This window comes from Musa acuminata, chromosome BXJ2-2 (genome assembly GCF_036884655.1).
Source record: "Musa acuminata AAA Group cultivar baxijiao chromosome BXJ2-2, Cavendish_Baxijiao_AAA, whole genome shotgun sequence".
Taxonomy (NCBI): domain Eukaryota; kingdom Viridiplantae; phylum Streptophyta; class Magnoliopsida; order Zingiberales; family Musaceae; genus Musa; species Musa acuminata.
Window position 1 is genome coordinate 24,134,432 of NC_088339.1, and position 14,092 is coordinate 24,148,523.

The 14,092-nt window shown below is 39.3% G+C and overlaps 2 protein-coding genes across 2 annotated transcripts; both read left to right on the forward strand.

Annotated features, from left to right (window-relative positions):
* Positions 1 to 2,989: 2,989 nt before the first annotated feature.
* On the forward strand, positions 2,990 to 7,737 carry LOC135605487 (uncharacterized). Its single transcript, XM_065095644.1, has 2 exons — positions 2,990 to 3,852; positions 7,260 to 7,737. The coding sequence occupies exons 1-2, from the start codon at positions 3,148 to 3,150 to the stop codon at positions 7,467 to 7,469; spliced, it is 915 nt and encodes a 304-aa protein (XP_064951716.1). The 5' UTR covers positions 2,990 to 3,147; the 3' UTR covers positions 7,470 to 7,737.
* A 981-nt stretch (positions 7,738 to 8,718) lies between these two features.
* Positions 8,719 to 13,152, forward strand: LOC135605488 (uncharacterized protein OsI_027940-like). Its single transcript, XM_065095645.1, has 6 exons — positions 8,719 to 8,859; positions 9,601 to 9,787; positions 9,869 to 10,019; positions 11,065 to 11,102; positions 11,185 to 11,245; positions 12,874 to 13,152. The coding sequence occupies exons 1-6, from the start codon at positions 8,855 to 8,857 to the stop codon at positions 12,966 to 12,968; spliced, it is 537 nt and encodes a 178-aa protein (XP_064951717.1). The 5' UTR covers positions 8,719 to 8,854; the 3' UTR covers positions 12,969 to 13,152.
* The last annotated feature ends 940 nt before the right edge of the window (positions 13,153 to 14,092 follow it).

The window sequence follows — 14,092 nt, forward strand, 5'->3', positions numbered from 1 at the left end:
AAGACTAGCTGCCAACTTCCAACAATGATCTGCTTTCATCATGTTTCTTTGCATGAGATTCCCAAAATTCAACTGCTCACTGGAATAAAATGCCATGAATTAGAGTATGAATACTGAAAGACAGATGGAAATATATGGTTATTGCTAATCGAAAAGAGCAGCAAAATGTGTGATTTTAAAGTTTGGAAGTAGAATCAGTAGTAGAAGGCTCATTGGATGTAAGAGGCTGATATCTTTTTGTTTATACTCTTGCACATCATGAACACTAAATTATAATGAAGCTTTTATTTACCTGACCTTCACCTGGTTTCATAAAACTCACAATTTGGCTGCTGTGATTGCATCAATTGTTGGAAGATGAAGCATTTTGCCATGTAGGTACAAGGATCTTAAAGCTGAACCCACCTGCTGCTTCACGTCTGACTTGATCTCAGAGTTGCCATGAACTTGCTCAATCTTGGTCTTTTCTGTGTGATGGCAATGGAGACATCAATGGGGAAGAGGTCATGGAGGACAAAGGCAATGATGGTGGAAATAAGCAGGAGCTGTCACAGTGAAGGTGGAGATGGCAGAGAACCCTCCAGAGAGATGGGAAAACGAAGCAGGAAAGGCCATGTCTCATCCTCTGGAAGAACCGACGCCTCCGAGGCCTGCAGAGTGATCAGCACGCTGTCATAGAGCCCGAGAATTCTACCGGTAGAAGACGAATCCTAAAGATCATATTACCCGTAGAGTATCCAGTTCAGGTCCTTGTAAGGCGTCGAAGTAGCGATCGGCCGCAGGCACAGGCTCGTCCTTAACGATGTCGGAATCAGAAGCCTCCACCTCTGGTTCTTGCGGCCTTCCACGTAGATACGACGACCGCCTCTCCAGTCTTCCCGACCATGCCTTGAAGGAATCGAAGCGTCCGTCCCTCTGGTTGTCACCGCTCGACATGCTTCGACTCTTCTTGAGTGGATCGAGTGAATCACTGTTGATCGAGATGGTAGGCAGGTGACCGAGAGGAACTCCAGTTTCCTGACACGAAGGGGAACTCTCGAAACCTTCATCTCTACGTCAGCTGACGACCTACTTTGCGAGCTGTTGTTTCTCCTGGCGGAGTTGGATTGAGAGACGACGCCATTGTGGCCAGTAACCCCTTTGTATGAAGCACGCATCGGAAGAGACGACGGAGGGCATTCGACGAGAACTAACTTCCGCGTGTTTTCTGTACCTACATCGTTCAGAGAGTTCATGTCATGCCCTGGAGCTCGCAGGGGCAACGAAGAACGGGACATGGGACTTCTTGCCAGAAGTCAACGACGACGACGGTTTCACATCCCACGGTGTTTTACGTGGGACCCGCCTGTGGGGTCATCGTGACCTCGAACCACTTGGCAGGTAGCACGAATGCACGTCTTTCGCTTCTTTCTAAGCAACTGTACTCTCACCCAGGAAACCGAAGCGAGATGAGGATCCTTTCGCTGCTCCCAGGAACGAGGAAAACAAAGACGACGACCGGAGGAGGGGGAATGCGTGCTAAGTCAAGCTGCTCTAATGTCAAAGGGAAAGCAGCAGCGACGCCTATCGGTGCAAAACCTTCGTAGGACTGCAACTCAAAGCCGACAGATGTGGACGAGGAAGAGAAGGCGGTCCAGAGGATGGAAAGATGTCTCGAGCAAATCGATCGCGTCAATGGCGTTCACAGGGAGAAGAGCTCGACTCGTTAACAGGAGGCATATGAAGAATTGAATAACGATGAAAATAATAGAAATAAGAATAATTATTGAAGAAGGTTTATTAAAAAAAATTTATCGAAAAAATGAAAAAACTTAAATACATATTAGATAATCTTATCTTCTATCGTACCCTCACAAGATGATGCTCCTGGGATGTTGATATCGCTGTGGAGCAATGTGGAGCGACAGAGATAGATGACGAAGACATATGAAAGATATGTACTACTATGTAGCAATGACAATGATCAAAATAAAAATAAAAATGAAGAAGTGTGAAAAAGAAAAAGTAAGAAGTATTTGTACTACAGTAAGGAGGGAGAAAGAATAAAAAATTTTACAGTAAAGAGGAACAAATTTGACAACGGTGTGATGTCGGACAGCAAAAAATTTTTTCGGCGTCGACTCGATAAGGGTGTTGCAATAGAACTATGAAGTCTATTTATAGAAAGATAAGATTTCCATCTGCTGTGCAGTTGAAGAAATTAGAGGAAATCACTCTATTATCAGTATCACCGTGGAAGTGGAAGAGACTAGTCTCTTGATCATGTTGAGGTGTGGCGAGCCCAAACCTGATCTGATGTCATAATACACGTCTTTATCTTCCTCTAATATTAACTTATTATTACTATTATTTTGTTTTTCTAATTATTGTGATAAATGAATGCATTAAAAAGGAAAAAATTTGCACCATATAAGAATCGAATCACGGGAAAGCTTTATTTACTAATATGTTTGTGATTTTATTAACTTCATTAAAACTATGGAAAATAGAAAATTAAAGGATGGTTGGATAGATTATGCAGACGAATTGCTCAATATATATTTAAAAAAATAAAAAACGAGTAAAAACATGTAAGATTTGAATTAATTTTGTTCTGTGATAAGGATTTACATTGATCGATACTTTTAAATACTTTGATTATCAAGAAAGAATTCAATTGAGACAGTACAAATTTATATTCTTCTTTTTATTTATTTATCTATATGAGGATTATACTCCCTGATGAGTGCTTGGACAAGTATCCAATTGTAGGGGTCAGATCAGGATCCGAATCTAATCCGGATTTGCATCTCAAAAGTCGTGGACCCGTTCTCTTGAACCACCACGCTCTTTCCAACTGCAAGTCCTCCCTGCGCTCCGTGAATGGAGGAACTAATTGGGCCCATAGTGGGACCCACTTAAAAGCCGAGCTAAGCGGAACGGGTAGGCAGAAAGATGTAAACAAGCATTTATCTCGGCCGAGTACATCGGCCTGGCCCGGACCTTAGAACTTGCTACACCCGCCCGCCGCCGAAACTTGCTTCGGTACCCGACAGGTCCCCGTCTCCTCTTATAACCCACGGGCCGGATCTAGCCTAGGGCTTCCATTCGTCCGCCGGATCCAAAGCCCCCCCCTCGCCACCGCCTTCGCCGCCTCCGGGAGGTCGGATGGAGGGCCACAGATTTTGGCAGTACATGGCGGCGGGGTCGGTGGCCGGCATGGCGGAACACATGGCGATGTTTCCGGTGGACACCCTCAAGACCCGGATGCAGACGGTTGCCGCCTCGGCCTCATCCTCGTCCCAACACCATCACCCCACCGTCGGCCGCTTGCTCGCATCCATCGTCCGCTCTGAGGGCCCCTCCGGCCTCTACCGCGGTATTGCCGCCATAGGCCTTGGCGCCGGTCCTGCCCACGCCGCCTACTTCGCAGTCTACGAGCTCTGCAAGGACCGTCTCGGCGGCAACCGCCAGGACGGCCGCCACCACCCCCTCATCCACGCTGCCTCCGGCGTGGCCGCCACCATCGCCAGCGACGCCTTGCTGACTCCCATGGACGTCGTCAAGCAGCGGCTCCAGCTCCGCTGGAGCCCGTACAGCGGGGTGAGGGACTGCGTCGTGCGGATGCTGCGGGACGAAGGGATCAGGGCGTTTTACGCCTCGTATCGGACGACCGTCCTCATGAATGCGCCGTTCACGGCCGTGCACTTCGCGACGTATGAGGCCGTCAAGAAGATTCTCACTGAGATCGCACCAGAGAACGCGAGCGAGGAGAGGCTCTTGGTTCACTTGACGGCGGGTGGGGCGGCCGGAGCACTGGCAAGCGCTGTGACCACTCCATTAGACGTCGTGAAGACAAGGCTGCAATGCCAGGTATGGTGCCTAGCTTCTCTTTATGTCAAACACGATTCCTATTGCCTGCAAAAAAATTCCTTTGATATGGTTTTCATCCTTCTTTGAATGAAAAGTACAGGACAGCAAAATTAGAACACAACCCAGACCTTAGTGTCAGAGATCAAGCCTAGACACTGAGCACAAAAATTGTTTTGTAGTTTATCAAGATCATTATGGCATTTACTGGATATATTAGTTCGATGCTGTTCACCCTTTTATTTGAGTCAAGGAAGAATAAACTCTTTGCATGTATTGGTCAACCAATCATATCATCATCTAAATGGTTCAAAATATACTACTCCTGATTGGGAATCCAACTACTAGGGTTGGACCCATGACATGCTGCCTTTGATCAGGATCAATATCACAATTTTCGTAGGTATCCAAATAAATATGATAACAAAACAATTGCAGCAATAAGTGTGTTTCTTCATTGAAATTGAAATATGAGAAGCTGTTGCATGTTATCTGTTGTCAGTATGTTCTTTCGCTTCATCAGCATTACTGGTCTAAATTGCATAGGTTGCTTGATCTAGATACTAGATCCATCTATCACCTTTACAATCATGAACATCTCTTTTGCTTGCATACAGATTATCAGCTAAGATCCTAGTTCATGTTAGTGATCATTTTCATGTTTGCATATTATATTGTTTTTGTTTGTATTTCCATTGCGGTGACACTTAACCCCTTGCTGTCGGTAGAAGCTTGAATTTCCTTGTATCTCTAGGTTCTTTTACGTAGTTATTGTTTCTCGGACTATTGATCTGTCATGATAACTATGAGAAAGTGTAATGAGTAACATAATAACAGCAGCAAAATTGAGAAAAAAAAAGAGGAACCTCTATTTCCAATATTAAAGACCCTAGCTTTGTTATTTCAATGTTTGCATGCTGTTCTGTGATGTTTGTTGGACAAGCTATTTGGATGGACTGAAGCTGCCCTGAAAATTTCAGGGGAAGTAATGCATGGGACCCACACAGATGGGCCTACCTGTCAGGACTGCAGTAGGTGTCATCACCTATGAAATTTTTAGGGGTGAGTCAATCCACCTAAACAGGAGTTCTTTCAATGCATAGGCTCCGCAAAATTAATTGGTCTTCAAATAATACATCGGGGACAATATTCTGTCTAGGTTCTTCAAAACTCATTTCATAAACTTGTTATGTTAAAATCAAGTAGCTTGCATCTATGTGTCAGCTTTTGTTTTGCAAGATGTCTTCCACACCTTCTACATGTAGTGAGATGTCTTCAGTATCTAGTAAGCCACTTCTGCAACTTACTGAGTTAAAACATTACAAGCTTCTTACTTCAAGAATGTTTGATCCTCTTTAGTTTAAACAAAATAAAAGACTATATGGATACCTTATGTTTGTCAAGATGCCCTGTCAGTAAGTCAATCCCACTTCCATAATAGCTAAAGCCAAGCAAAGTTAGCAGCTAAAATTCAAAATCACCCATGTCAACTGATGCATCACATCATGTTGTGACCTGACTTTCTTGGATATGCTCTTTCATTGTTATTATTAGGGATGACAGCAATTGTTGACAATGGCCTTTTGCTTGGAGAACTATTTTCACTTTCTTATATTGTATCCTTGTGGTTTAGCAGCATCTGATGGCCAAACACAAAAAATGCAAACAATATTTATAAATGTTTTCAATTTTTAAGCAGTCACAAAACACTGAAACAATTATTGTTCGTGTAATGAACAACATATATATATATATATATATATATATATGTATGTGTATGTGTATGTGTATGTGTATGTGTATGTGTATGTGTATGCGCGTGCTTGCACACACATGGAGGGGCTCGAAGTTGTAGTTACACGCGTGCTTGCACACACATGGAGGGGCTCGAAGTTGTAGTTACAAAAGTTGAACTAGTAACTGGTGACTTAGAGTTAAAAGACTAAGGAAGGTGTGACTGTAGAAAATGAGGCAGTAAAGAAAGGATGTGGAGCTGCCCAAGTATATAATGGGCCTGTTAGAGATGCAAAATTTATTAATCTTGAAACATCAAAAGGAGCATACTCATGGAAACTTTGATTTACAGGAAATTGATATTGAACGAGTTTGTTTTTAATAGGATCTAGTGGCAGAGGTGCGATCTGCTAAATCCAATCTGTAGATCCTGTAAAGATATATGAGTTTCATTGATTATTGGCTTTTTTTCCTTTAAGTATTACTGAAGGAAGAGGAACTGTACCATATGCATAATCCAAAGAGGTAGTATACATATGGGGTCTGCAAATAAATTTTTAATAATTGTATGAACCATTTTTTCAGCAATTATTGCTCCGGTACCTATAAGATTTGGAGACCTCATTCTAGTGGCTTTGATATTCTATCTGATGTCATTTAGTTAATGACAAAGATTGGAGTTAAAGAATTTCAAGAGAGGAGGCCCGCAATGCTGTCTGCATTTCATATGAAGCTGGGCCTTGGCTTTTAGGAGCTTTCGCTCATTAGGTGGTTAGTAGTGGAGGACCGAGACTGTTAGGCTGAGGCTTGGTGCCCACTAATTGGGCCGACGGTGTGGGGACAGAGACCTGACCTATCTTATATGTTCTATTTTGATCTGTTTGCTCTGTATAAAGACATAACTGATTGTTTTCAAGGGGATCAGCTTGTTTTGGTAGAAAAACATGTAGCTTGTTAACTTCATCCTGTTACATCATATATGCTTCATGAGATTGTATCTGATTGATGTGTGCACATTTTAGTTTTGCGATGAGCTAATGCTCATATTATGATAGCAAAGTGACAAATAACTCAAAGCTGATCTTTTGAGATTTTTGCTCATCTTCTTAGGACATACCATCATCATATATTAGCATTGTTCTGCAGTCTTCTGTTCTTGTTTGGTCATAACTTTTTATCTCTGCTATGTTACACTTTCCTTTTATTTTCTTTTGTTATTCACTTTGTTCTAATTGATACAAAATGGTCATTAAATAGAGAGTAAATTTTATAGCTCTTGCATATCTCTTGTATGGTTCATTTGGTTGAACCTATTTAAGTATCCTTTAAATGGAAAAACATTTATCATTTTATAGTTCCTTTATGCTGCCAAAGTAACTGTATTTCATACTCCCTCGAAAGTTGTACAGAGTGACCAAATGATGCAGTGCAATGGTAGGCAGAATCTGAAACCATTTCTATTTTGTGTGTTGTTGGGTGGGTGGCTGTTGTTTGCTTGATCACCATGTCTACTAGTACTCAAGTACTCAAACATAGATTTGCAAGATGAAAAGCCTATTAGCGAACTACATGTAACATAAATTAGAATTATTACATAGGTCCTCATGTAATTTTTGTTGAGATTCTGCATGTAATAAAGATGGAAAGTTTTATCGATCTCTGGTACGTCCATGCAGGGGGTGTGCGGGGCAGATACGTTCAACGGTAGTTCGATAAGAATGGTCATGGAGAAAATAGTCGCTAAAGAAGGACCTCGAGCTCTGCTACAAGGGCTGAAGCCTAGAGTGCTGTTTCACGCCCCAGCTGCCGCGATTTGTTGGTCGACATACGAAGCCATGAAAAGCTTCCTCCAGAGGAATACTCATCAAATTTCTTCTTCACCATGATTTTCTAAAGAGTCGAGCTCTTTAGTTTTCTCCTCATCTGAACAGATGTAGGAGTAGCTAATTTAGGTGGCAGATCAAACACTTGTTTTGTTTTTCACAAAGGTGGATCTACCAAATTTTATCCTTTTTATTCTTCACCGAAAACAGTGAGAAATATAGTTGGATGTATTTGTCCAGATAATTAGATGATAGTGGTTTCAGAATTGTATGGATTCCATCTCTGTAAACTGGATGGGTTGCTTAGCAGGTAATAAATATTCATTCTCTCTCTCTCTCTCTCTCTCTCTCTCTCTCTCTTACATGTTGCAATAGTTACTCACTAAACATCCACCGATTTCTGTTGTTTGGAGAGGCAGAATGATCAAAAAGTTCTCATGTTCCACAAACAGCAAACAAATATCACATGAGTACACCAAAAACAAAATACTTAATAGGGGATAAATGCTACAAGATGACATCAAGAGGCCTTATTGCCACACAGCGCATATATATATATAGATGCTTCACATATATCAGTTTATCTTGCCGGTGACTAACTTTATTTTAAAAATATAAAAAATAAAGATGCTAAATATTTTTTCCACCACAATTTTTAAGATGTATTTTTAAATATGTGTTTTATCTACTTAAGTAATTAATTTTAACTTAAAAGATCTATTATATATAATAATAATAATAATTTGAGTTTGCAAGGATATGCAATCTAAACTTAAATTTAGAGAAAATAAATACGAAAGTCACTTATAAAGCTCAAGAGATTAATATGAATTTATGGAATTCATATGGTATAGCTTTAGTTATTCCTTAAGGTTAATTTATATTAATTGGCTATTAGTGTAGAGACGTTAAAAAGATATAATGGCAAGGATATAATAGGAAGTTTAGGGGTTCTTTTAATTTTTAGGATTTTTAATTCAAATAATCTATTTGGTGATGTTTTTGGGAGGAAGTAAACAAAAAGGGTTCCACGTTGAGGATAAATATATTATATTTGTAGCAACATATATGATATATTAAAGTTATACGCTCAATGTAATATGTCCAAAATATGCTAGGGTAATTATGTAAAAACATCTAATTTTGATGGCCCATCCGTCTTATCAAAGAGGTCGTCTTTTTTACTTTCCCAGCTTGCTTGACAAACATGAAAGCACCGATGCGGTTGTCCTAAAAAACTAAATCTCAACCGTCCACGTAGTGGCAACTGTAACGACACGTGAAAACCACGTGGTGATCTCCACGAAGGGTTGAACTACTCCGACCGGCCCTTTAAACCACGCGCAAAGAGGGTTTAGGGCATTGCCGCTTCCATATCGTGCTTCGTAGCCGCCGCAAGCAGGGCCACGCCTCGCCGGAGACTGCTCCGGTGAAGATCAGGTTTCAACATGAGGTGTGTGCTTTTCCTTTCCCGAATCTGTGTGTTTCGTCGCCGGTTTATGAATCTTTTTTCTCGTTGTTAGATGGTGGTAGACTTGCGATCTTGCAGCAAAATAGATTCGATTTTTATCCCTTGTGCGACATGCAGTTGGTGTTTTCTTTACTTGATTGAATTGGCTAAACCAGTTTGGTGCCTTATGGCTTGACCATGATCAATCTGGCATCGACCGTCTTACTGATGGAGGTCATCAAGAACAAACATAAATGTTCATAATTATGGAATTCTTTCAACAGTGGAAATCAGTTTCGAAGAGATCGAATAATGCTTTGCCCTTTATGTAGATTATTGCCATTAGTTGCTCTTTGATTTGTTTAGTTTAGGCATTTAGATTCTTTTAGGCAGAGGTTGCTTCCAGTGAGGATGATCCTGTATATTGATCCCCACATGGTTGTTTCCTCCCCATCTAATTCGAGCACCGTTTGTCGGGCTTGGGCCATTTAGCCAGCCCACATGACAGGGGGTGTTAGAATACGAGTAAGTCTTCTCTCGTTTAGCAGCATAGGGTTTTGTATTAGTTGGTTTGATTCTGAGATTAGCAAGAACATGGTTTTTTATCTCAAATATTAGTTGTCTATGTTTTTTATGGTGATATTTGGCCAAAAAATATGATTGATTTCTGTTTTAATTGTTGTGGCTTTTGTGATAATTTATCATTTAATGATTGTCTAACGAGTTATATGCTACACTTCTCAGTCGATATCCTGAAGTTAAATGGGCACAGAGGCTTGACAAGGTTTACATCACTGTACAATTGCCCGACGCAAAAGATGTGAAGGTTAATCTGGAGCCTGATGGGATTTTCACTTTTTCTGCCACTGCTGGCACCGGCAACAACACTTATGAGCTAAAGATGGATCTTTATGATAAAGTAGATAAAGATGTAAGGTTTTCTTTTGAGTTATAAATTGATTTATCATGCATTCTGCTCTCTTTTATTTACTCGCATAATGTTGTCGAGCAGGCAAGCAAAATAAACATTGGTGTCAGGTCTATCTTTGTCGTGGTAGTAAAAGCAGAGAAGCAGTGGTGGAAAAAGCTTCTGCGCGGTGATGGCAAGGCTCCACACTATTTAAAAGTAGATTGGGATAAGTGGGTCGATGAAGATGATGATGGTTTGTTCCTTCATATGTTTTTGGCATTTCTTGTAGTTGTAGCCATATGATAACCATAAGTTATTTGTCGATTATACTAATTCTAATAGAATAAACACGTACTGACAAAAATGTCATTTATCATATAATAGTCAAAGTAAAGTGCATGCTCTAGTGAATCATCTGCAGTCAAAACCGAGCTAAGAGTTGTTATTGCTAGTGTCATTTTCCGATCTTCCTTGGCCAAGCTAATGTCATGATTGGAACCATGGCTTTCTGGTAGTGACTTGTGATACTCAAGTGTAAGTCATGCATCTTAAGAGAGTGGCTTTTGCTTTCTGGTAGTGACTTGTGATCCTCAAGTGTAAGTCATGCATCTTAAGAGAGTGGCTTTTGCAAAGTGCATTATTTTGAAAACTGGATATACATAATGTTAGGATCAGATTTGTTCGAGCACAGATCAAAGTAATGACCATCAGTGTCTCTCTTCATATCTGTGGATTTTGATGCAAATAATAATATTAAACATTTCAAGGCACATAATACTGGTATGGTGTATTGAACATGTTATGGTTAATATTTTGATAACATTGTATAAAGTTATAAAAGGCTATTGGTGACTCCTTTTATGTGCTGCTTTCTTATCCGTCTTCCTTATATAAACATACTCTTTAAAGCTCTTGCCATATGTTAAGCCTGCATGTCGAATTATTTGGATGATTGAATAGATTTTGTTGAATTCGCAACATTCTGAAATTGATAATGTCAGAGAAACTTAATTACGTTTCAGTTCATTGCATCACAGATAATTTACAACCACTAATTTACCAGGTAGGAGGAATGAGCTGCGGACACTCTCAAATGTCTAAACATGCTTGAAGAGTGGCATGCATGACATATAGAATGTGTTTCAATTAGTTCAACTGATCACTTAGGATCGAATTTGTGTTTATACTTGCTACCTGGTGTTAGAAAATGGTTAAATTTTGTCTTTGATGCAGTTTTGCGATTTACATTTTAATTGTGGGTATTGAGTTTTGCTTTTCTTTTTTTCTCACTTTAACAGGTCCTGGTGATTTGGACTTGGGAGGAATGGATTTCTCGGTAATGACTACTGCACCATGAATATCTTCGTGCTAACTCTTGGTTTCCTAATTATGATTTGTTATTTATAATTTCTTGCCAGAATTTTAACAATATGGGGGGTGATGCTATGGATGATGATTTCGAAGATAGTGATGATGAAGGTAAGAATCAGAACCTTCCATTTAAACAAATTAATTTTTATGTTACGTGAGCTTTTATCTTAAAGTTGTTGAAATATGGTAGTTTTTGTACCATGCTTATGCTTCTATATCCAAATATAATCCTTGTAGTATATGCTGAGTAACTTTGGAATTATAGCTTACTAAATACATAATTCAAAAGTAGAATACTCAGTTTCATTGTAGTTGTATTTTTACAGAGCTGCAACTGAAAAGATATGTTCTATGTAGAGTAACATAAAATTCACTCGTGGAAGAATGGGTACCCATGAAAAAAGAATTCATATAGCCCAAGAAGTGAACAACAATGTTGTCAGGATTTGGATCATAATGTGAATCACTAAGGGCCTTAAGCTAGATCAAATAGGGATGAGATCAATTATCATTTTTTTTTTCAATGTTCTTAGGCTTAGCCATTTCAGAACTTAGGACAATAGGAAACACAAAACTTGTTAACTCGAATAGTTGTGAATAACAAAACGTCATACCTAACAGACAGGAATTGCAAAAATGAGTTTTTTTTTTTTTACTGTGAGACTAACCTCTACAAGTCTTGTTTTAGCCAAGATTTTCTTAATATATAATCAATAAGTTATTTATTTAATAGATTATAATGGTATAAATTTTATTTTTCTCTATTTGAAACAATATGTATTATAAGTTAAATGTCATAATCATGATTTTTAATTTTGTGAAGGCTTATCACTAGAAATTATTCATTCTAAAATATTATTATGATTTAATAACTCATAGAGAAACGAGTTAATTATATATTATCCCTTGTACTTGGACCCTAATAGCATCACGGTTCTTGTACTTAAAAAATTTATGTTGGGATCTTTATAGTTTTGAAAATGAAACAAATAATCTCATTTGCGCTAACGCCATCAGTTGCATTGACGGAAAACACAAAATGTGATATCACGTGTTGGATTGACACGAAAGTGAAGGGGAAAAAAGGTAATTTTAACATCTCTTTCATTTACAATGATTTTATTGACAAAATGGTAATTTTAACATCCCACATATTGGAAATAAAAGGAATGTTGAAATTATTTAGGAATGTTAAAATTATATTTTTATTCATTATTTTTGTGTTGATCTAACACGTGGTGTCATGTGTATTGTGGTGTCAGCTGTATTTTTCATCAATACAGCTGACGACGTTAGGACAATTGAGGTTATTTGTTTTACTTTCAGAATTATAAAGATTTCAATTTAAATTTTTTAAGAACAGATATTACAACCCGAACAGGGTCAGGATAATATATTAGCCCAAAAGTAGATAATGCGATAGTAAAATGAAAAGTCTAGTTAATGTTTGGAATGTTTATGTATCGTATGCTTGGGTTTCAAGTGAATGATGGATATATACTTCAGATCTCTTCTTGGAAGAAATGGTTTCGATAAATTCATTAAAATAGGAATTTCTGGAATGACATTAATCCATCAATCTCAAATTTGCTCAACGAATCTCTCTCTCTCTCTCTCTCTCTCTCTCTCTCTCTGTTGGCTAGCAGTTATTACTGAATCCTAAGTAGATATTTAAAACAACTGTTAATTATTTATATGTCAACCATTGGATCTGACCTTTCCTGATATTTTAACAGAGCAATCTGAAAAAACTGAAGACTCGCCAAAGATCGGAAATGACAAGGCAGAAGCCTCATCAGAAGTTAAAACCGAAGCGGCTGCAAGCACGTGAAACAATTCTTTCAGTAATTGTTGCTTATGTGCCATTGTTGCATTTTATGATCGAAAAGTATTGACTAATCATGGATTTATTGCTCCCTATGGTTTTGCTTATTGGATGTAAGTGGAAAATGATTATGTATCCCAGTGACTGCAAAGATGAACTATTATATATCTGCAAGCGCCGTTATCTATTACATCCTCGTGCTTTTGGTTCCTCCTGCCGAAGGAACCATCATATTTTTCTGAATCCGATTTAATAGTTTGAATTTTGGATTTTTTTTCTAAAATATTATATCGAGCAGTTGAGGGATGACTATTTTATGTTGTTGGTTTAACCACACCTAAAAATCAAGTTGATAGTCTTGAACACTGGGGTTGCATCGTTGAAGACACCATACAAGGTCTCCTTTGACGATTGGGGATATACTTCTTGAGGCATCACATTTAACTTATACGTACAAGACTAGTAGATACTATTAACTTGTACGTACAAGACTAGTAGATACTCGAAGGACAAGGGGAAGAAGAGACCACTGCAACTCTACTCAACAGCTCGGAATGGGAACGCCGCAGGATTTGGAGACCTTCTTGCTATTATCGGAGTTGATGTAACCTTTCAAGTTGGGGTTCTTCCTGTACTCGCAAAGGCAAGGCCGCTGCTCTTTCAGCTTGGCGCAGCAGGCGGCGGTGGGCGGCGCCGACGTCAGTATAGCCCCTGCGCATGAGCTGAGCTCCGATGGGTTGCATGTCACCGACACTGCCGTCGGAGCTCGGCGCAGGAGGAGTGCAGTCAGGAAGAGGAAGAGGATTGATGACTTCATGGTCACAGTGGACTTCTCAAAGAGAAGTGTAGTCGGTGTGGGATGGGAACGAAGGAAGGGAGACGGGAGACTATTTATAGGCCATAGTGGCAAGCGAAGGAGGGGAAGAAAGGTCACCGCAGGTCCTCTCACATGGCCACTGTCCGTCCTGCTTCTCTGGAGTCGACATATGAGAAGATAACAATGTTATTCGATTCAATGCTAATGATTTGTATTTTAATGGTGACTAGAAACAAGATTGACAGGGCTGCCTGATCTTGAGCTCTCCTGCACAAACTTGCACTGTCTGGATTGTGAAAAGCTTAGTTCTAAT